The 22,664-nt window shown below is 42.5% G+C and overlaps 2 protein-coding genes across 12 annotated transcripts in view; both read right to left on the reverse strand.

Moving 5' to 3' along the window:
- LOC120952470 (glutamate receptor ionotropic, kainate 2-like) lies at positions 1-12,607 on the reverse strand. 4 transcript variants are annotated; one of them, XM_040371813.2, is made up of 10 exons: positions 11,883-12,604; positions 11,634-11,806; positions 3,609-4,634; positions 3,326-3,532; positions 2,901-3,262; positions 2,391-2,815; positions 2,201-2,316; positions 1,891-2,040; positions 1,120-1,269; positions 1-689 (listed from the first exon to the last, which is right to left on the reverse strand). In XM_040371813.2, exons 1-10 carry the CDS (start codon positions 12,004-12,006, stop codon positions 423-425), a joined length of 3,000 nt encoding a protein of 999 aa, XP_040227747.2. In that variant the 5' UTR covers positions 12,007-12,604; the 3' UTR covers positions 1-422. The 4 variants fall into 4 exon arrangements, with proteins under 4 accessions (XP_040227747.2, XP_040227766.2, XP_040227758.2 ...); XM_040371832.2 differs by lacking the exon at positions 1,120-1,269 and having other exon boundaries at positions 11,883-12,607; XM_040371824.2 differs by lacking the exon at positions 1,891-2,040 and having other exon boundaries at positions 11,883-12,596.
- Positions 12,608-19,207: 6,600 nt separating this feature from the next.
- The window catches only part of LOC120952514 (glutamate receptor ionotropic, kainate 2), a 114,017-nt gene continuing 110,560 nt past the window's right edge, over positions 19,208-22,664 (reverse strand). For 7 of the 8 annotated variants that reach the window (XM_049608095.1, XM_049608094.1, XM_049608088.1 and 4 more), the window contains 3 exons: positions 21,672-21,787; positions 21,389-21,544; positions 20,420-20,961 (listed from right to left, as the gene is read on the reverse strand). In XM_049608095.1, the coding sequence (XP_049464052.1) occupies positions 20,917-20,961; positions 21,389-21,544; positions 21,672-21,787 (317 nt within the window). In that variant the 3' untranslated portion in view covers positions 20,420-20,916. Of the gene's footprint in view, positions 19,847-20,419; positions 20,962-21,388; positions 21,545-21,671; positions 21,788-22,664 lie in introns of those variants that run through there. The other variant, XM_040371939.2, reaches the window with a different exon arrangement.

Genomic DNA, 22,664 nt, shown 5'->3' on the forward strand with positions numbered 1-22,664 from the left:
TTGAGTATTGCAATGTGTATCAACATTCAACTGAACTAATTTATTAATGGTTTCTCCTATGCATGCGTATGCTAGCTCAGATGCTCATTTCAAGTCTTTAACATATTATGTTGAATGCTAAAAATTGTTAGTAACACATATTGCTATTACTTTTCTTTTTTTTTGTAGCAAATCGTATAGTAATTCATATCTTGCACCCAAAACGTTACGTAATTTATGGATATTTACTTAAGTGAATTTAGATTCGCACTATACTTCATATCAGAACATTTCGGCTAAGTTGTGTGTCCTGTAGATATGTGTTTGTTTTAACGTTCACTCGTTTCTTGTACAATTCTTCCTCTGAGCTTCGTAAATATCCTCCGCCTAAATGTCCTTAACCTCCCGCTCAAACAACAAATCACTATGCGTGCCCTGAAGCTTCAGTCCTCCGACAGCATCTTCCGAGTGTTTCCGTTCAGTGCCAACTTGCCACCATTTTGCCTCCGCTGGTTGCCAGTCGGCAGACGGTCGCCCATTCCGTTGCCAGAAATGTCCTGCTTGCTGGAGCTGGTCGAGTCCTCCACGTCGAGCTCGAGCGAGTTCTCCCCGGAGGCGGACGAGCTTTTGCGATGGCGGACCGGTTTGGTGTTGCCATGGCACTTGGCGACGAACCGCAGTTCGGCCATCAGCTCCTCACGGAACGGTACCTGGGTAACGAGACGGGCGCGTGTTATCGAGAGATGGCAAAAGGCAAACGTTTAACGTTCATGAGTGTTAGTCACTGATCAAATTAAAGACATCAAAGAGAGAGAGAGAGAGACAGTGAGGAAGAGAGCAAGAGTAGAGAAACATTTCTGGAATTATTGAAGATTAGCATCAGCGGTGAAGCGTTAGGTACTGGTGGAGTTCATCACCTACCTTGGTGATGAACCTACAAATCTACAGTTCCCCAACACCCAAAACAAAGCTCCCATAAGCACAACACTCACGCATACACACACATACACATACACATGTCCACAATTTGGAGGTAGGGGTTAGTGTACGTTTGCCGGACGCCTTCTTCAGGTGCACTATCCGGTGCCCAAGTCGAACACATACACAACACATATATCGCAGCCAGTTTGCTAGAGTTACCTTGTGCCGGCGGGCCCGGTGCGCAATGACGAAGAACAACTCGCAGCAGCCAAACAGGCTAGCAAACGAGCAGCCGACAAAGAGGACAAAAAACACACCGCCTACATTGTCCATGTCGAGCTCCTCCGCACCATCGTCGCTAGTGCTTTGCTGTGGAGAGAAGGGGTAAATGGGGCAGGGACAAGGGAAACACGGCAAATGCAGGTAACGTTGGTTAATAAGGTGCGCTAGTGGGAAGTTGGTGATGTTGGTGTGATCGAGATGAGGTTCTGATGCTATCAGTTGGAAGGGAAGTTTTGGAGGGGTTTTCGGTATTCCAGACATTCCAGACAAATGTACAGTTGGCCCGCAGTATTGTGAAGATTCTTGGAACATGCTGTACAAGATGCTGAGCCTCGAGCATGACTCAGTAGATGCTCAGGGAAAAGGTTGGAATACTTGGAGGGATTCATTGGTAGCTTGGAGAGGGAACATAACCGAATCTTCAACCACTGCTACCTGTTACGGACTAGTACTACTGGCACAAGAGTCTACAGATGTTACAGTATCTAATCTGCAACAGCGTTTAAAGATGCCCCAAACATCAGCAAAAGCGGACAAACGACACAAAGGCCAAACACGGTAGTGTGCAAATGTCAGAAGGTGCTATGTGCAGAAGAGTGCGCCGGGTGGAGGGAGTGGGTCGGAACAGCGGAATATTATTTGAACCGAAAGCAATTCCTCCAACAGGAGGCGTGGACGGCGGACCACACATACGCACACGGACCGTACCTTCAGTTCGCGTGTGCGGCTGTGCACTTCACATAGCATCTCGCAGAAGCTGACGAACAGGGCGGCGACGCAGCCAACAATGAGCAGTACAAAGACGCCACCAACGTTTGATAGCTCGAGCGCAAGTGCTCCACCCTCCTCCATCGTGTTCTGGGTGGGGGAAGGGCAGCAACAAGTGTTGGCCGAGCAGAAACAAATAATGGATGTGTGAAGAAATGTCAGTGACTCCGTTGCATCCCGAACTGAGGCGTGACGGACGAAACCGCGGACGGAAGAGACGGCACTGGAAGGAATAGGACCAGATACTTACTGAACATGCTCCACCGCCACGCTTCTCCTTCCACCATTTGCGCTTCAGCGAGGTTAGGACGCCCTGTTCCTGGAGCCGCAGTACGGCTTCGCTCAGCGCACTGCGGTACGGAGAATCTGCCGGCAGATGGACGTAAAACATTTGGAAGCCATTATTTGGATTTCTGGAGTGTCTTGCTGCAGCTACTTACTCTTGCGCATCGCTATCCCGTAGCCCTTGTCGTCGAGCAGGCCCCCGATCTGCGTGACGTCACACTCCCGCTCCACGATGTACTCGATCGAGGTGGACTCCATCAGGAAGGCGTAGTTCTCCGTCTTGACGCGCTGCAGCCCCTCGGGATTGGAGGAGGTCAGCAGTTCCTGGTTCGCCATCATGTACTGGTACATCTTCGCGTACGTACCGTACTCCGCGTCCTTGAAGAAGCTGATCGTGCTGCCGTCGCGCTTGGCACCGTACTTGATTGTGCCGCCGGCCGCCGCCAAATCCTCCGCATTGCTGATCGGCGACACGACCTGCTCGACCGTGAGGAAGGCCGCCAGATTTGCCGTATAGGACGATACCATGATGAGCGTGAAGAACCACCATATCGAAGCGACGGCACGCGTTGCCGGTGCTCTGTGGGGAGGAGGAGGAGAAGGAATAATGCGTACGTATAACTTTCTCGCCCCCGGCCAGTGGCAGCGTTTACTCCGGCACTTACTTGGGCGCAATTTCCGAACCTTGCTGTAGTAGCGCACCGATCGTGAACCACATCGAGTTGCTGAAGCTGAACTGGTTCTCCAGCTCTTCTGGTTCCTCGATGCAGGGGTACGGGTTGTCCCACTCCTTCGGCGAGATGCGGCCGAGGATGAACAGTGACATCGAGACCATCATGTAAGCACCGCCGAGGTACAGCCACACCTGCTTGGAGAACGGTGACATGAACGAGAACAGCGACGGTGGTTCCTTCGTGGGCTTGCGGTACAGTATCGAGATGCCCAGGTTCATGAAGGGCATCGTAAAGTCGACGGCACTTTCGCGGTCGGACGTGATGGTGAGGTCAGTAATAGCTAGGTCAGCGCGCTGTAAGTGTGAGGAGATGTTTGGTAGGTCGCGTTCGGGCAAAGGTGTTGATGCGTTGCTTACCCATTCCAGTAGTTCCAGCACCATGCCGTTCCACTTCTTGGTGTCCCGGTTGAGCGAGCCGTACACGCCGTCCTCCTGTAGTATGAAGGTGTAGTTAAAGCCCAACATCAGCGACAACTCGTGGATGAGATCGATGCCGAAGCCTTCGAACCGCTCGTTGCCGGTCAGCTTCACGGGCGAGTCCTTCAGCATACCGTACGGCGGCGACTGTGTGCAAAGAGAGATACGATTTCGAAAAAACAACATTTTCGCAACAGCATGTCTACTTGTCGCCCTCACTTACGATAGCAGTCAGCACGAGAAATGTTCGATTCTGCAGCGTCCCATCGTCGAATGCCAGCAGCGTCTGTTCTTTTTTGCGCGTAAAGTTAAGTCCCTCGGTCGAGTTCCAGACGCCCACCTTCTCCAGGCCGGCCGGCCCGAGCTCGATAATGTCCAGCAGAAAGTCCGACCGGTGCCCCTGATGGTCGAACCGGATGCTGCGCGTCAGCCCGTGTATGGTGGAGCTCTTCATGTAGTTGATCACGCTGTACCCGTTCTTCCACGTCGCCGTATCATCGCAACGGAGCGCGATCGGTTCGAGCAGGTGGGCCGGCTCGCTGCCGATCAGGTGCTTCAGCGCCTCGGCAAACAGCAGCACCGCATCGTACATGAGGGCCGTCTCCACGCGCATCTTCGCCGGGTTCAGCCCGTCCTGCAGCTCGAGCGTCTTCGCTATCTGGGACGCGTTCAGGAAGTCGGCCACCTGCCGGATCTTGCCCTCCTCCGGGTCGATCAGCCGCACGCCGGTAATGTTGGTGCCACTGTACTGGTACGGCTCGAGATCGATCGTGTGCAGATCGAGCGAGGTCACGATGATCTGGTGGTGATCTGTCAGCAGCCCGACCTGCTGGGCCTGCCGCAGCACCTCCGGCATGGAGTCGATCGAGCAGGCCAGTATGATGCGCTTATCCTCCGACAGCTTGACGCGCCGCAGCACCGCCCGATAGTTGCCGTTCAGCCCGAGATCTAGCTGCCGCACCGTCACCGTGTACCCCTTCGGATCGTACATCTTCAGCAGGTCGGCAATGCCCGGCAACCAGGGCCCGGACTCGTACAGCACGGTGAACGACTTCCACTCGAACGCCACGACCAGGTCGAGAAAGACGCGCCCCATGATGTGCGGGTGCGGGTGCAGGTTAAGCGTGGGCAGCTTGGTGTACGCGTCCCAGCGCGTCTCGATGTGCGGCATCTCCTTCTCGTCGCAGACGCTCTGCACGTGCAGGGCCGACTTGGGCGACGAGGGACCAAAGATGCCGGCCACTCCCGTCTGGTGTGTGGGAACAAGGGAAGCAAAACCGTGCATTTAACGACCGGAGCGGAGATGCAGTGACAGATAGCGGGAGGGAAGGAAGGTACTAAAACGAACCTTAAGGTCTATTTTTACACTCGCACTCAATTCGGAGGGTTAAGTTATGAGCTCTCCGATGATGAGCGGCAGCCACACTTAAAACTTTATCGATCAAGTATCAATCCAGCTCAGAACCAATCGACAAGTCGTACCATTCAAACCATAGATGCGATAAATCAACACACACACACACACGCCAACATTCACTTCGATCCCATCACCCCAGAAGAGGGATTTTAAATTTTATGACCCAAAATGATGTGCCAACGGATAATCGGCGGTGGACGGCGTGCGGGAAACATTCCAACGTGTCTGTTTTTTTTTTTACACAGCGCTCGTCATGAAGCGCATCCTGCATTGGCTACTGGTCTAAATATTTACCAGCACACTTCGGCCGAGTGCAGCATTGACCGTCCGATCCCCGCTAAGCCGGACCAAATGTGTGTTTTTAGCGTTAGCAGCTGCTTTACGTGTACGACCGGGTGAAGCGGACGGTAAGATGAGCGTCTGGGATAAATATTTCAAACCGACCCTCAGGCCAGTGATGGAATAAGCACATTTAATAAGCTGTTCACGTATTACGTTTGATAGCACTGGGGGATATTTACTGCCGAAACGGTGATTGATCGGAGGAGCGACTTGTGGCGACTTTGGCTCGCTAAAGAAATGCTGTAAAATGGGTTTAAGTATCTTACGTTGAATCTAATGCTTTGAATTGTTCATTCGTTGCAATATGTTCCATGGAAAAATACGAAAAAATTGGGAAACTGCCTTTGTTTATGGTTATATTCAGACATAATTGAAAAGAATAAGAACAATTTTAATTTCTTTGTTATTTAGTTTTCGGAAGACTAATTTGCCCTAAATTAGTACCTCTATTTCTAAAATAATACAAGGTTGTACTGTTGTGTTTGAAAAAGCTACGTAGGGATCGAATTAAATTATAGTTATTCTGAATGTTAAACAAGAGCTGTAGAGCACTTACACAGAAACGTAAAATATTCACAAAACATCAATCAACAATCAGAGCATCAAACTGCACATAAATGTTTCAATAACCATGTCAATTTACTCGTATTTTAATTCAAAAAGTTCACAATTATGAACTGGGGCATGATGCATCCATCAGATCAGAGCAAAATGCTCCAGTTAGTGCAGAGCAATCTAGGATGTGTTTTGTTATAGGGTAAATGTACCAATAGTGGTGCAATTTGTAGTGATACAGATGTGTTTCAATGGATTTAAATTGTCAGGAAGGACAATTTGTGAATATTTTAACATATAGCAATTGAAATATGTTTTACCTTCGTAAACACAACCATTTTTATCATAAAACCCATCAAATTTACGAAAAAATACATATTTTTGTAACTGCTTCGTTGTAACCATAATGGTGATATGGTTCCTGTAGTCAATAGTCATAGTAATAAAGTAATAGTCAGTCACAATACGACGTGTTCGTATAGTTGTCGTAAACAAAGATGCCTCAAAACAGTGTATAATATCAATGTAACTTAGTTTTGAAGCTGTTTTCGTGTGAATAGCAAGGATTACTGCCATTCGATTGATTTCTTTCGTAATTTGATCGTAAAAATGGTTGATGAAAATATAGACTAAAGTACTGAGTCGTCAACCCACACCCAGAAAAGTTGGCTTGATTTGAAATCGATTTTTCACTCAGCCAGATAAGCGAATTTTGACCTTTGTTTGGTATTTGTTTGCTTATTTTAATGAAAACAGTACACGTCGAAAATGTCGTCGAAAAAAATCTAAATTTATCTGTTTTTATTGATTTTTGAACTAAGATCACTATAGGAACATGTCTGTTTGGTGTACCTATAATGGCACTATGGTAAAAGTAGTATAGTAGTATACAAGTTTTTATTGATTTGAAATTTGTGTACAGTGTACAATGGGTACTCTTGTAGATTTGTAATGGGTTCGAATTCGTTTTCTTTCCTCATTGTTTGAACAGTTTAGCTAGCCCTGCCAAGTTGAATTTTTAAACTTTTTTTTTTGTGTTTAGGATTGTCGTTGTTGGAAAAATTAGAAGAAAAAAAAAAACCCCCGAGCAAAATTTTTGAATGAAACTAATCCTAACTAACCTATTTTAATCCTACATTAATCCTACGACCTAATCTATATATTAATGATGAATTATCCATTAGGATTTAAATGCTTTAATGTTTTGATAGAACTATAGTGCAAGGTTTTGTACCAAAGAGTTTTCGTTCATTTGACATTTGATGATGTATTGCCTGGATATTTTGTCGATGTAATCTTTTACTATAGATGTTTTTGTTCTTGAGTGCAAATTGCTAGTTCTGTACCAAGGTGGGACGTTGAGTATTATTTTAAGTAATTTGTTTTGACAAACTTGTAGTTTTTTTATATGAGTTTTGGCACAGTTTTTCCAAACTGGAGCTGCATACGTTAGCAATGGTCTGAAGCAAGCATAATAAAGCGCACTATGGTAAAAAAAAAAAAAAAAAAAAAAAAAAAAAAATACTTAAAAATACGTAAATATGGTCAAAAAGCAATTGATTTAAACAATATCATTTGATAACAATTATGTTAAAAAGCTGATAATTGCGTTGTGATGTGGTCATTTAGAACATTAAAAAATATGAGTATCGTTATGAAATCCTAAGGATTTTGGAAAAATGTTGATACTCTTCACAAAATAATGGATTTTTCGGTCATTAGGAAACGGATTCATCCCATTTAACTTTTAAACCCATCTTGAAAGACCATATACTATCATAAACTTAACTACTGTTAATTTAACGTATGTGACGCATTTTAGTGCAATACCACCACTGTGGCCCTTCACGATTCTAGTCAGCTTTTTGTATGGAGTTTGACAGTTGGAGGTTGAAATTATGTAAATACTCCATACAAAACCACACATAAAACTAGCCTGCCTTTTTTAGTCTAGATTATTTTAGTCTCTAAGCTAGAATTAGATTCGAGTACCTGCTCGAAAAATGGCAAAACAAGGTGATGTTTACATTTATCGCAAGGTGCATTAAAGAGATCTGGTGAAGGAATCCAGAATCAAAGTGTATGTAGTCCAGGTGGTCCCATAACATGTTTTTATAACCAAATTTGAATATCACTTGTTCAAACAAGCTTTCTGGAGGCTTGATAAATACACAAAAAATCTTCGTTCAGAAGCGGAAGCGATAAAAATAAGCCTATTAAATTCATACACCTTGGAATAAGCCCACCTGAATATTTTACCAACTTAGATAGCTGCTATTGGTACTACCACCACTATAGGTACGTTTACCCTAGTTGGCATTTACTTTGATGAGTTTTCCCAGTTATTGTGGTGCGCCGTTAAGGTGCATGTTACGCCGTTGCAATGGAGTATATCGCCTCAACTAGATAAAAATCATTCTAAATTGTGATGTGTTTAGAAAATGATATATTCATGGTTTTTATTTAGCAAAAATGTCAAACATTCCTTAAGTGATAGAATCAACACTTGCTGGCAAATTTTATTGGAAAACAATTGATTTTCCTTCGGTGTTGTGAATTGATTAATTACTTTAGAAACCCATACTTCGGCATTTAAGATTGTCACTGTTTTGCTTGAATTGTCGGTCAAAGGCCCAATGTGTGTGTCTCAAGTTTTCTTTTTTATCAGCCTTTGATGCTGTAGTATGTTATCAGTTATTTTATTCTATAGTATGCCTCTAAAAGTATCTGAATGCAATCGTATTACCCTGCATGACAAGCTTGGTAATCATAGCCGTTGGCACCAAATTTTGGCTCAAATCAAAACCGTGTAATTTTATAATTTTTTTCGTGAAAAAAATGTAATAAAAATTTTATGTAACTTTAATGCCATAGTTTACACCTGAAAATACATGCCAACTTTTTTCATTCCATTAAAGCTTCCAAAATTTCCACAACAGTTGTTGTATTTTGAATTATAACATTGACATTATCAACTACTTAACTCAATTTCAATCATTTTGGAACGCACAGTTTAGAATTTTGCAAATAAAGCGATTGACTCACAGTAAAAATGGATGCCTTAGAGACAAAAATTGATGCGAGCTGTCAAAAATTGATGCCTTAGAGGCAAATATTTTCACACGACAGCAAAAACTGGTGCTTTCGAGACAAAAAAAGGTAAGTTAGAGTCAAAATTTAGCGGCAACGAATTGACGCTAGCAACAAAACACGTGAATTGTAAAGTTAATGGAAGTTAAAAAGATATTTTCAACCATAAAAACAGTTGGCATTTACAAGGATGCGTAAAGAGTACATAAATGGTATCAAAAGTAGTCAAATAGGCTAAAAATTACAGGGTTTTCAAGGAGTTTTCATAGCTGTGGAACACTTCATTGACTCCTTCTTAAGTGAAATGAATGGGAATTGGACTTTATGGCACGATTGTTGGACAAATCGTATCGATAGTGAACATATTTGAACGCAATATGAAAATAATCTATGCTAGCGTTAACCAAAACAAATTCTTTTTTTGCTAACCAAAACAAATTCTCTTTTTGCTTTTCTTTGCTCAATGAAACCTTTTTTTGCTGTTAAAATATTTTTCAAATGCCATTGTCTTCAAACTGAAGGAAATGATTCATCCTATAACTAGTTTTACTAACAGGTTCTCATTTTCTATCGTCTCACTATAGAGCGTTTTTGTTTTCACACTATAGTGAGAGGATGCTGGTTAATGAGTTGTTGCTAGATGCGGATTGTTTGGATATTTGTTGTATCTTTGGTCCTGTAGGTATACCTGCACTCTCAGCCACGACATAGCGATTCATCTATGTAAGCGTTGACCGAAAACGATATACATATTTTTGTCAAATGAATCCATATTCTAAATGTATAGACTGGCATATCCACATGTATAACCATATAGGCATAGACCGAATGGACTGCATATGGAAAATGGGAATATGACCGAAACAGAGGTAATTTTGTAAATTCGTTTTTTCGACAAACCAGAACAGCTGCATGCCTTTTACCGATCATTAGTGAGTGAAAAATTCATGGAAAAATTCAATCAGCCAGTGCAAAAATAAGTGTCCTCTTGCTGAAGTACACGAATTTAAAAACGAAAAAAGTGTTACAAAAACAATCACGTCGACTTGTGTTCCAAAGAGATTTAGTAGGGGAACTGGGGGTAGTTACGACACCGTAATCTTTTCTCCTAATTGCAATACTTTTGCCAATGTAAATTTACTAGTAGACATCAAAAAAGCTTTTTTGTTTCATTATGTATCATGTTACGAGAAACTACGGTTCCTGGATTGATTTTGATAACATTTTGATAAAAGTAAAAAAGTGTGTTATTTGTTCGATCGACACGATGCTGGGGTAAAATCGACATCTTGTCTTGACATCGACTCATTGGTTAGAACTTTTAAAAGAACAAACTCTGACGGCCGGCTGTTTTTCATTGAAGTTCAACAAAGCATTTCGTACCTATTTTAAGATTTAAATTTAAAGAAGATTTAAATTAACACAACACATTATTGAAATATGGGAACATTATTGAAATATGAAGTTACAAGCAAAAAAAAAATTCGTTACAAATAGCATGGGACCCGACTCCATACAATCAAAGCAGCGGAGATAGCATCTGGTTTACGGAATGAATGGTTACAATTCCTTTAAAAATTAAACCTTGCAGCCAGTATCTTCCAGCCTTCTTCTTTTTTTGTTTTTCATTAAATCGATTTATTTTTCTCTGCCAACTCGCAAGCCAAAAGTCGAACATCGGTCAATTTGATTCCATGCCAGCGATTTTTTTTTTTCTTCAGTTACGCCCAAACCGGCCTAAAGTATTCCTAAAATACGGTCAAACCCATAACAATATTATTTTTAAAAATCCTAAACCATATATTGAGTACATGTTTTGAGTCAGAGTTTGGTAAACGTTCTAGACACTATAGGCACTTTCAAATTATGATATAAAAAAAAAACTTAACATGCTACAAATCAGCATTACACTACCAGCAAGTGTGGTGTCGATTTTACCCCCATTGGCCACACAAGTCTTAGTGACATTTTATACTATATAGTTTAATATAAAAACTAAGCACTTTGATACAGAACAAATCAAAAGTGTTTATAAAACAATATTATTAACACGGCAACTATAGTTTTGTTGAATTAACGCCACAATTCCTTAAGCCCCACAAGTAAAAATTTACATCGGCTGTCAATCAGAACCATCATGTGTTTATTTTGTTGTTTTTTTTTTGAAAATTTACAGGTTTCTGATAACTGAAAAGTGACTCAGATATTCGAAACAATTAATATAAATAATGTGCACTATTTTTTTCAAAAAGTTTTACAAATACTAAAACGACAAGGTGTCGATCTTACTCACAGTGTCGAACCAACCCTGACTTCCTCAACACTTGAAAGCAGGAAAATGTTAGTCAAATGAATGTACCAGAAAAATGTCATCGCATCAAAACGATATTTTTTGACGTGACTGTCGAAAAAAATGAGAGAAATTTGAATGCGGAACATCCAATAGTGTAAAAGTAACCGATTTCGTGTCGGAGAATTTTGGAAACAAATTAAATCTTCAAACTGAAAAAAACATTGTATGATGCAAGCAGCCCCATAGTTTCAAAGATTCAAGCAGGGAAATGCTTCCTCCTTCCGTCAAGCACACCCATCATATTTTAATGAGAAGCGTCGGCACTGCCCTCACACAGGGAGACTTTGGATTCGAGCAGGCGCTTTGATTTTGCCGCCCCTTTCCGGGCACGAGATGCAGAGCGGGATTTGTTTGTTTGCATAAACGGTTCAGTGCAGCATTATACCGCCGCGTGTGGGACTATTATTTGATTATGTTCGGTTTAAAATCAACCGAACCGAGGTTCCTGGGATGGGACAGTCATTATATTGTTCGTGTCTGCGTTTGCTTACCTTCAGCAGGCGGCAGAGCTTCTTGGACGCGTCGAACTGATCGCCGTACTTCACCTGCACTGCCTGCGCCTCGAGCTGGTAGTTCGAGTACGACAGCTTCTCGTTGTTGACCGCCTCGACCGCGTACTGGAAGGCGAGCTCCACATCCTCGGTCGCACCATCGAACAGTCCACCTGTGCGAGAGTTGTTTTTTTTTTACAATAATTCCGCTTGAATGAGCCCAGGGAAATGGAACAGTGCGCCGTTTACCGATTTTAATGTGCTCCACCGTCTCGTCCAGATCGCCATGGTGGTAGCCGGTGACAGCGGCAAGCTGGGTGATCAACAATAGTGCGAACAGCACTTTCCACCGACGCCGCCCGATCGTCGACATCGCGTGTCGATTGCCGAGCACACAAACGGCACCCGCGAGCGTCCTGTGTTGATTGCGGCAGTAGTTGATCGCGCCGTCTAGCAGCGCTGCATCTGCTCGGGGTGCCGACAGGTTGACAGATTGACTCGTTGACGGGCTTATATAAGTGGCCGCTGTTGGCACGCTTCGCTACGCTACCAAAGCGCTTCCTTCACGGCACGGGCGCAAACCACACGCTCACAGTTCATTAACAAATCGGAATGAAATCGAACCGCACTAATATTCACACGAGCCCGCAGGATGAATGGGATAGGGTTCGCTGTCACTATTGCCCACTCCGGCCAGGCGGCACACTACGGCCGGCCGCTCTACGGGACGTCCGAAACCGGTCGCGACGTGCGTACGTTTGAATGCGGCCCTCCGTGCGCCTGGCGTGCCGAGCCGAATGGAACCGCGGCGGCGGCTGTGCGGTGGTGCACGCATCACAACCGCCCAGGGGGAAAAACTACGCTTTGCCACTACGACCTACGCGAAGCGGTGCAGACAGTGTGTCACGCGAGCCAGTACCGTGTGGGAGGAATTATTGCGCCTTTTTACCCGTTCGCTCCATTCCGAGGGCATGTTTATTGCTTTCGAGTAACCTGTTAAACCCCCCCCCCCCGCATCAGCCCCCTGAGATACTGTCTCTTTTTCTCTCGCAGACACTCACACCCAAACACACACCCAAACTGTGGTTGTATTTGCGACACTGCAAGTACGTAGCTATGCGATGGTTGCGTTCTATTTTCCCACAAGCATTTTTCCCCATTCACTGAGCTGCATGCCTGCCGATTCTAGCGGAATGGAGCTCTCCTCGGTTGCGCACTCTGACACGGCCCAGCATCGCTTCTTTTGGGTGGGCCGGGTGTATTTTTAACAACAACAAAACCCCACCCATCCTTCGGTTTTTGCCACCCCTCCCCCTCCCCCTTCCTTTTTCTTCAGGAGCGTTTCGGTTCACTGGGTGTTGCGTTTCACATGGCGAGACCAAAACCGCGGACGTTTATTTCTGATGTTTCTGTATGTGTGTGTGTGTGTGTTTTTGGTGAAGATTTTTGTTTGGGTTTTTAGTCGATGTTGCTGAAGAACGATGATGAAGTGAAAGCACAGGGGTAGATAGGTTGTGCTAAAAAGATGCTGACAATATGACGCGAAAGTTGTTTTAAAACCTTTAGATGTGAGGCATGTTTAGAAAGATACCATTAAAGGAAGTAATGGTCAGCACTTTGTTTAGATTGCAATATCCCTGGAATTCTATTACAAGTCCACGAGAGGCCGAAGACCCCTGCACTGCGAGCAAATGAGGGAATGCCGTTCATTCATCCTGAACCGAGTGCTATTACTTATCTGTTTCGCCTGTAAGTCATGTGAGTTAGTGTTTGTGTTATTACGCACACTTGTGCTGTTGTTTGGTGTTCAGTTCAGAGTGATGTTCGTGTCTGTAAATTTTCGTTGCTTGGTGTAAGGAATCTAAAGCAGTGATCCCCAACGTATGGTCCGCTAAATAATTGATTTTGTAAAAAAAACCATTATTTCAATTTTCTTCTTCTTCTTCTTTGTCGGTCAAAGCCTGCCTGCCTATACCATCTGGTGGGCTTGGCTTTCAGTAAATTATTGAATACCTAAAAGCAGGATAGTCAGTTAAAGGTCCTACGTAGTCGGTTCATTTGGGTTTTGAATCCACAACGGGCATGTTGTTAAGTCGTTCGAGTTGACGACTGTACCACTAGACCGGCCCTGTTATTGCAATACATATTGCCAACTTTATTCCCACGATCGAGATTAAATTTTCAACATGCATGTCTAGAATAGGAATTTAACAAATTTGGACGGGAAGCTTTGAAAACAAGTATTTAACCAAATAGATGGTCCATCTATTCCTTTTGATTAAAAAAAAATCATATCAAATAATAGTGGCAAAAACCACACCTTACATGCAAAATTAAATGAAAATTAGTGAAATTTAGCCAGGAAATTACGAGAATCGACTTACCAAAATCGAGATACGCGGTATTTTGCGGCCATTTTCGGTCCTCATTAACCGTGTATCTAGGGCACCGCCTGTACATGCAAAGGAAGGAGGTCTGTGACCCTAAAAAGATTGAAGAGCTGTGATCTAAGGTATTAGGAGTTTGGGAAAGTGTTGTTGTGCACTTCTTTTTTTTTTAATTTATTTTATTTTTTCAATATTTCTATGTGTGAGTTCCTCCTTTGATCGATACATTTTCTGCTCTCTTGAAAATATCAATGACGCTTTTTAGACAAATTTAATCGATACACCAAACAAAAACTCGGCACGAGGACCAAACACCAAAATGTGTCCGTTGAATAGATGAAAAGATTAATAAAAAAGACAGTGATTTTTTAAGGTGTATCTCTAAGTAATCTACAAAATTTTGGGAAGTACAATTAGATTTAAGGAGACAATCATTTTGAAGAGGCATACATGTATGAAATCTGAAGGAACTGTCAAAAATCATTCTCAATGAAAGGGAATTAAACCTTGGTTTACGTTCGTTTAACTTGTTCCTGTTTTTTTTTACAACATTGTTTCAATTAAATATACTAATTAATCCTATTTTGGGCTTTGAGCGTACTTATTTCACATTTCACCATAGATTGAACAAAGGCATTGCTATATAAAATAGTAAAAACGATTGTCCTTTCATGAATGTATTGTATAATTCACTGTGTTCCTGACATATTTCAGGATAACCATTACGACATCTTTAATGTTACATCTTTTTACATTCATGCCTCATTATCTACGAGATGAATGGACAATTTGAGTCGAAAAAATTAAATTGTTTCACTCATTTATTTAATTAGAATTTATTTAAGATTTCGTGGCTTAACATATCATCAACTCATTCGTTAATATGACCCATTTTTTCGGCATACAAAAAAGTCAATAAACATACAAAATATTTCGAATGATATAAGGTCCCTCAAATATGGCAACTCTCCAAAGGCCCTTTTCCACCACTGGACTATTTAATGCACATTGAAAGAAACCATTCGTTTTCAAAAGAGTAAATATTAGTCAGATTTCATGGCATTCTAGAGCGAGGGTCGCAAAATGTATCAATTCGTAGGCCGCATTACCTTGCAAATAATAGAGTTTGATGCCATTTTAACGTTACCTTAAGCTACGTTTGAAACTTTTTTTTAAATAAAATATTAACCAAATAAACTACAATTTTCTACAACCATTTTCCATTATTAAAGCAAAATAGGACTATTCTTTCATCCTTTACAAAGCAAAAACGCATTGTTGGTTTTCGTGGGTCGCATGCAATTCCCGGGCCGTTGTTGGGAGATCCCTGTGCTAGAGCCAATGAAATAAAACAAACCCAGCAAAATGTTGAAATACGACAATCGCAAGAAACGCATGAACTAATTTGCGCACCTAATACAATGATGCTCTCCAAAGATTTAAATACATCGAAAGACATTTTTACGCGTGCTAACAGCCACATAGCGTTGGGACAAGGACCGTTTTGTGGTGGAAAAAGCGGGTCCAAAATCACACAAATCCCATCAAACAATCTTCAACGCGTTCACAGCATTACCAAACCGTGTTCGCTCTGTCGCCCTGGTACGCACGTGCCCAATGATTGATTCTCACGCACTGGCACACAGCCGCAGACCCGTGCGGGGCGGGATATTGTTTCTCGAATGATTGTTTTCGATGGTCAACTTCTTAATAAATGAAGCTTACAACTTGAAACTCTGTGTGTGTATGTGTGTTTGGCTCCGTTGTGTATTGTTTTTGCACGCTCCTTGCGCGTCTCCAGGACCACTGCGCCATTAATCTAAGGCAATGGTCTGGCAAAACCGTGGAAAACCGCCGCAACAGAGCGTATGAATTGTTTATGCGACCCCGCGCGCAAACACGGCAGGACGAGTTGAGCAGAACCCGGCGTGTGATGGAGTGATGTGGGGTCGGCGAGTCGTAAATATTTATGATCATCTCATCTCGCCGATACGATCCCCTTCGCTCGATTGGCAAGCTGCTCAGTACTTATAGCGTGTTTGTGTGCCTGCGTGTGTGTGGCGCTTGGAAATGGATTTGTTTTTTCACACTTGCGCCTGGAACCGCCGAATACGTAATTCGATTTTTATTGCATACTTTATTGTGTTTCCCTTTTACCCAACACTTGGTACATCCTCTCCAGCGCTTGACTGCTTGAAATAAACTTCCGCACTCGTATCTTTTCTTTCAATAATCCTATAAGCGGAAGTCCAGTGTGAAGATGGAAATGATTTGTGAGTGATATATTTGAGAAGCAGCTTCATTGTGTGTGTTTGTTGTTGTTGTGGACTCGCCCACGTAGGCAGTAACGAAGAGTTACAGGGTTTACCTAGCCAATCCGGCATCATCAAAGCGTCATGATATTTTCCATAAATATTCTTCATAAATCCGGTCGTCATAAATATTTTTTCGGGCGACGTAAACCCTCAATTGGGCACTGTCATTTCTTTTCGGGCCTTGTGTAATGAATGCGGCTTTTCCTAGGTTTTCTTGCTGTCTAGTTCTAAAACAATACTTGTTTGCGAGTAGTTCAATTGATCTGTAAGAAAATGTATTATTTTTTAGTTAATTTACAAATGAAAATGATTTAACTATCCTATTTCAAAATTTTAATTCGAGCCCTTGCAATGCTATTTGGTTTTAAATTTTTTGAATAATGTAATTTGCTTTGCGATTGACTTAGGTTAACATTTTAAAATAATACATAGTCATTTAAACAATGTGCAAACTACGTATTGTTAAACAACTTAATGGATCAAACACACCGGAGCTACCGACTTGAAACCTTTTGAAACCAAAAGTTGGCCGCATTCTGCATTATGTCCGATTCATACTTCACAAGGCCCGAATAGAAATGACAGAGCCAAATTGAGGGTTTACGTCACCCGAAAAAGTATTTATGGCGACTGATAACGCTTTGACGATGCCGGATTGGCTAGGTAAACCCTGTAATGTTGGTCAGAATCGATAACAGGAGCGTATTGCAATACGGATTGCATAACGTTAGCCTGTTTTGTGAGAGTAAACTGCAATGATGAGAAAAATGAATCTCAGATGGGATTCGAATCTTCGAATCACAATCCTGGATGGGATTCGAATCTTTGAATCTCAATCCCAATCCCAATGTGGTATTGTGTTTTTTTTGTAGTTTGCGGCGGGGGGGGGGGGGGTTGTATAGGGGGATTAGTTGAAACTCGAATAAGAGGTTATTCTGTTTTACTCTTAATTATTTAACATTTCAGTTCTTATATCATAATTAGTACAGGTAGTCCCTGAGAAACGTGGACCTTTATTCAAAATCAAATCAAATAATTTATTTAGTGACTATAACTTCTCATTAAATGCATTAAATGCATTACACGAACATTTGCTATATTTTGACTGAAACTACGTTATTCGACATCCGAAATTTGAGATACGTGGTTTGTCTTGACCCCCATTAATAGCGAATCTCGGGGGCAGCCTCTAATTCCAATCGCAATCCCAACGGCAATCGCAATCCGAATTCCAATCGCAATCAGAATCCTAATTGCAATCAGAATCCCAATCAAATCGCAATCCCAATTCCAATCGATCCGCAATTCTATTGAGAATCCCAATCTCAATCGAATCCCAATCGCAAAGCAATCTTTTAGAGATTCAAATCCAACAAACGGGATCCGATCCGATCGAATCTTTCTAGGGATTGAATATTCGAATCTTCCGAATCCTGAATCTCTCAACACTGGTAAACTCGTGCTGCGGTACTCACCATCACGTGTTTTTTAATTATGATGTGTCATTTATTAAAAAAGAAGAAGTATGCATTTGCTCGTAGCATTCACCAGCACAACCACTGTTTTTGACATTTATTAAGACAAGTTTGGTAAAAAGTTACATACATACACCATTTTTTTCACCAGAAGCTTAAAGGTTTGCTTGCCAGAAAAAGACGCACATTTGGGGACGAACTCTTGGCTTGGAGTTTGGGAAGGAAATGTGAAAGATAGATAGCGAGAGCGATAGAGAGAGAGAGAGAGCGCGCGAGAGAGGTAGCACCGAATCAGAAGTGATACTCGGCGTAGGAGGCCGACCCGAGGCAGACCGAGCCGCGTACCGCGATCGTGTCGACGCGGTAGCAGGAACCCTCGGGACACCGCAACACCTAAGGGACGGCTTTCGGGTCGAACTCGTACTGGGCGTACGGTGGGCCGAGCGGATGGAACCGGCCGTGCTCGGACGACGGCTCGGACGCCGAATCCTTCGGCGAGGCGCGGGACGACGCGGTGCGCAGCGTGCCCCCGCTTCCGGCGTGCTTCGGCTGGGCCCGGTTGCGCTTCAGGGCGAACCGCAGCTCGGACGCCATCTCGGAGCAGAGCGATACCTGTATGGGGTAGAAGGGGTGTGAGGGGGAAGGGGGCGAGAGAAGATTGAAGGTGAGTGAGCATAAACGGATTTCGATTAGAGCCTGATGGCAGCTGGCAAACGAAGCATACCTCCTGGCAGGAAAAAAAAGAAATAGACGAAACCGGTCCAGGATGTGCGCGTGTTGCCCGGCGTTCAGCGTCCAACGGGCAACGGGATGCAGATGATGCAAACGGGGGGAAATTACAGAAGACAGCAGTAGGTCCCCGGTCGCAGCGAGAGCGAAATACACAAAGAGTGAAACAAGAAATAGAAGAAGAAGAAGAAGAAGAAGAAGAAGAGGAAGAAACAGCAAAAAAGGATAAGAAACAGAAAACGATGGCGCACGACGAAAGCAGGCGAGCGAAGTGTGTAAGTGTAAGTGGGACGAGCACAGAAAGGAGAAGGAAAGGGCCAAATGAAATTGCAAGGAGAAAATATAGTTTCACTTTAGAAGAGAATCCAGTTTTATTTAGTGCATCCAGTTTTGTTTCTTGCGTGTGTGGGTGTTTCATTTTTTTCTTCTTCCTCTTATTTGCTTCCCTTTTTATTTACTATATTGTGCTTTCGCTTTCTTTTGCTTATTCTTAAAATGACGCCTCCGGCGGTGCTCCTTTTGGCGAGAATCGCTTACATCTGTTTCCTCCTCTACCGGGGGTGGATTCTGTGGGGGTTTTGTATGGAATACACAGCATATCTAGTCCCCTTTTGCTTTTTTTATTTCACCTTCTCTCGTATTCTTCTCTAAATGCTCTCTGTTTCCTCTCTCTCTCTCTCTCTCTCTCTCTCTCTCTCTCTCTATCTATCCTGTTTTCTGGTTTTTTCTCTCTTTCTCTCTCTATTTCTCTTTGCCTCTAATTCCACCCCAGGAATGCAGAGCCTGCGGTTCGGTTACGGGACAATTTATCTGAAGAATGTTTAATCATAATTGTTGACTACTCTAGATTGTTTATTTTTTGTTGTTTTTTTTGGTAAAAAATTCCCTAATATTTTTTCTCACGCATTTTTCCGCCTTCGAGCATAATGGCTCGTTTTGGTTGCCCCGTTTCTTCACTGTTCAATCAGAACAAATGTACAGATTCACATGTTCACATGTCGTTGGATATTTACTGTGTGAGTACTCAGTTTGCGCATATTGTTTCAATTATTATCCGTTCGACCATGTAACTTGTATTTGTAGTTTGTTCCATTCTACTATTTGCTTCGCGTTGCATGGAACTGCCAATTTCAACTGTACAGGGACTTTTACTGAGCATCTACTGTGTGTGTGCGCGTGTGTATGGGTTTTATTTCCTGTGAACATCGATCCCTCTGCTCGGCTTACTTTAGTATGCGCTGGTTGTCTTTCAGTCGTACGAATTTCCCTTTCACCGAGGGTAGGTGCACGGGTGGATGCATTTAGTACTGGTACATAATACAGGTAGGGTTTGAAAACGGAAAATCATGGAAAGAAAGAGAAAAAAATAAAAATAGAGAAGAATTAAGAAAGGAAATAAATAAAAGGAAAAAAGGAACGTACAATAAAAAAAAGAAGAACAGACAAATAAAAAAAAGATATAACATGAAATGAAAAATGTTGACACGGGTATTAAAAAGACAAGTGTAATAAAAACAAACAGTAACAACAACAAAACATTTCACGTTTTCGTCGATTGGCTAGTCCTATTCTCTGCTTCTAGGAAACCATTTCTTGTTGCTTCCAACTTGTATTTTTCTCGATTTTTTTTTAAACAATCAATGAATGATTATATTTTACACATGTAGTTTCCTCTCCCTTCCGCTATTACACTCCCCCGCAGGAGCATCAGCATTTGCATCAAATCACGACTACTACTACTATCTCTAATGGAGGCGTGTTATCCGTACCGGGGCTGGGGCTTTGCCAAAAACGATGTTTTCTGTTGGTTTTGTGTTAGTTACATGGTTCCTTTCTGTGTCTACGGGGTTTTATTTTTTGTTTTTGTATGTTTCAAGGGGGGGGGGGGGGGGGGCTTTGTTCGTTGGCTAGTTGGTCCGAGCAAGAAACAGAAACCATCCCAAACGGTGTTGGGTGGCAAATTTGATTTAGCTAGCATCCGCCGCTTCTCCTCTTTAATTTTGCTTTTTCTCATTTTCTCTCTCCCTCACTTTATCTCTCCCTTTCTCTGTCTGTCTCTATCTTGTGTTTGGAAGGGTTTTTTTATATGTTATGGATGGCCCAAAAAACCAAAGATACACCTGAAACTAAACCCTCATGAATGAATAACTTCACCGAATGTAATCGTAACGCAGTTTCTTAAACCTGCAGAACGGTCTTATCTAGTTGAGCAGTTTATGTCATGGAGTGATTTACTGTTTGGAGCTAATAGTAACATGCTTAAACGATCGCGGTACAAACTGTTGCGAGCGATGGAGGGATCCTTGCTCCCTGTTAACGTAAATAGTAAATGTGGCCTTTTCTTTTTTGTTCAGAAGCGTGAGCAGCTGACCGTAATCTACTCGAATCTACACTCTTTGGGATGCTTTTTCTGGTATGGTTCCTTTGCCGGCGACGAAACAAAGAAGCACGGTGTGAAACAAACCATTATTGGGAAACCGAAGAGGGAAGAATAGTGGGAAGCAATACGACGAGCCGTTGACGCAAAGACCGATTGTGCGGAAATGGAATCGAATGTACAATGAAAACAATCAAACAACCAAAATTTAATCCAGTTACAAAACGGAAACCGGTATGCATAAAAATGAGAGAGAAAGAGAGAGAGAGAGAGAGAGAAAGAGAAAAAAGAGAAGATAAATGACAGAAGATGGTGTGACGTATGAGGTAACGTAGTATGAGCGGGAACGGGGGATCATGGAATTTGATAAAGATGCCGTCGAACCGCTTGAAATTTGTACTAATGGTGGGAGAAGGGAGGGACGGGATGGGGTGGGATTGGTGGCAAATATTTTAAACCGAGTGATGCTTACCCGTTCCTCGACCGCCACCTTTCTGCTCTTCCAGACGAACTCGCACACGGCGATAACGCACGCAACGCCCATACCGCCCATCAGCACGACAAACACGCCGCCCACGTTCGCCAGCCCCAGCTCGTTCGCTGTTGAGCTCGATTTAGACGTATCGTCCTGGGAGACGCAAGTTCGATTCGAGAAATTTAAGAAATAGAGAGAGGGAGAGAGAGAGAGAGAGAGAGAGAGAAATTTGGATAAGTTACTGAAATGGGGACAATGCTGGAATATGTAGCAAACGTACCCGGCAGGATCCACCGCCACGCTTTTCCTTCCACCAGCGCGTTTTCAGGATGTGCAGTTTGCCTTCCTCCTGCAGCTTCAGCACCGCACCGCTAATCGCCGTCCGGAAAGGTGAGTCTGGAAGGGTGAACGATGGATTAGTACGGCCCAACTGGTTATGAAATTGACATTGAAAAGTTTTTAATGCAAGTGATGTTGCATACTGGCGGGCGTAATTTACATTCATTTTATGGAAAAACGAGTGTTTGAATATTTTTATCGGCTTACTATTAATCTCATCATCTTTTCAATTTAACCAACTAAGAATGTTTAATCATAAATGTTGACTACTTTAGATTGTTTTTTTTTTGTTTTGTTTTTTTTTGTTTTGTTTTTTTTTTGGTAAAAATTTCCTTAATATTTTAAGTGTTTGAGTATTTTTATCGGCTTACGCCTACTATTAATCTCATCATCTTTTCAATGAAACCAACAACTATCATTTAAAAAGATTATGTTTACAGTCTTTGCCGTCAAATTTTGGGTCTAAGGCATTTTTTTGTAGATTTTGTCAATTATCTGACCAGTTAATTTTACATTATCAAAGTTTTACCAACAAAACAATTGGTTCATGATATCAAGCAATAGTGAAGTGAAGTTGCTGTCACACTATTATCCAATGTTAAAGATTGGTAGTTCCTATTAATATAATTTATTGTTATAGTAGTAAGGTGGTAGTATAATTGATAAGGTATAATTGATTTCGCTGGTGGTAGCTTTGAACAAGCAAATTGATCGTATCGAAGCAACATGTCTTGATGCACCAGCATTTAACGGCTTCATGATATACAAACCGTCGAACGATATCAAAAATGATCCCCTGAGTTGGTTTGGGGAACTATTTTGCCGAGAGAGCCAACATGCCGTTGTTTTTCATTATCAAAAGCCATTTGAGCTATAGCTTGGTGCTAAAATATGTTCTGGAAAACACAGTTTTTGCTCTCAACAGAGTTCTACT

This window comes from Anopheles coluzzii, chromosome X (genome assembly GCF_943734685.1).
Source record: "Anopheles coluzzii chromosome X, AcolN3, whole genome shotgun sequence".
NCBI lineage: Eukaryota > Metazoa > Arthropoda > Insecta > Diptera > Culicidae > Anopheles > Anopheles coluzzii.

Bases quoted from the DNA above. Each gene is read 5' to 3' on its own strand.
- LOC120952470 (XM_040371813.2), bottom strand. From the start codon at position 12,006: ATGTCGACGATCGGGCGGCGTCGGTGGAAAGTGCTGTTCGCACTATTG. The intron at 3,263-3,325 runs GTAAGCAACGCA...TCACACTTACAG, and splicing joins TGCTGGAACTACTGGAATGG to CGCGCTGACCTAGCTATTAC. The intron at 2,041-2,200 runs GTAAGTATCTGG...TCCCCCACCCAG, and splicing joins GTGGCGGTGGAGCATGTTCA to AACACGATGGAGGAGGGTGG.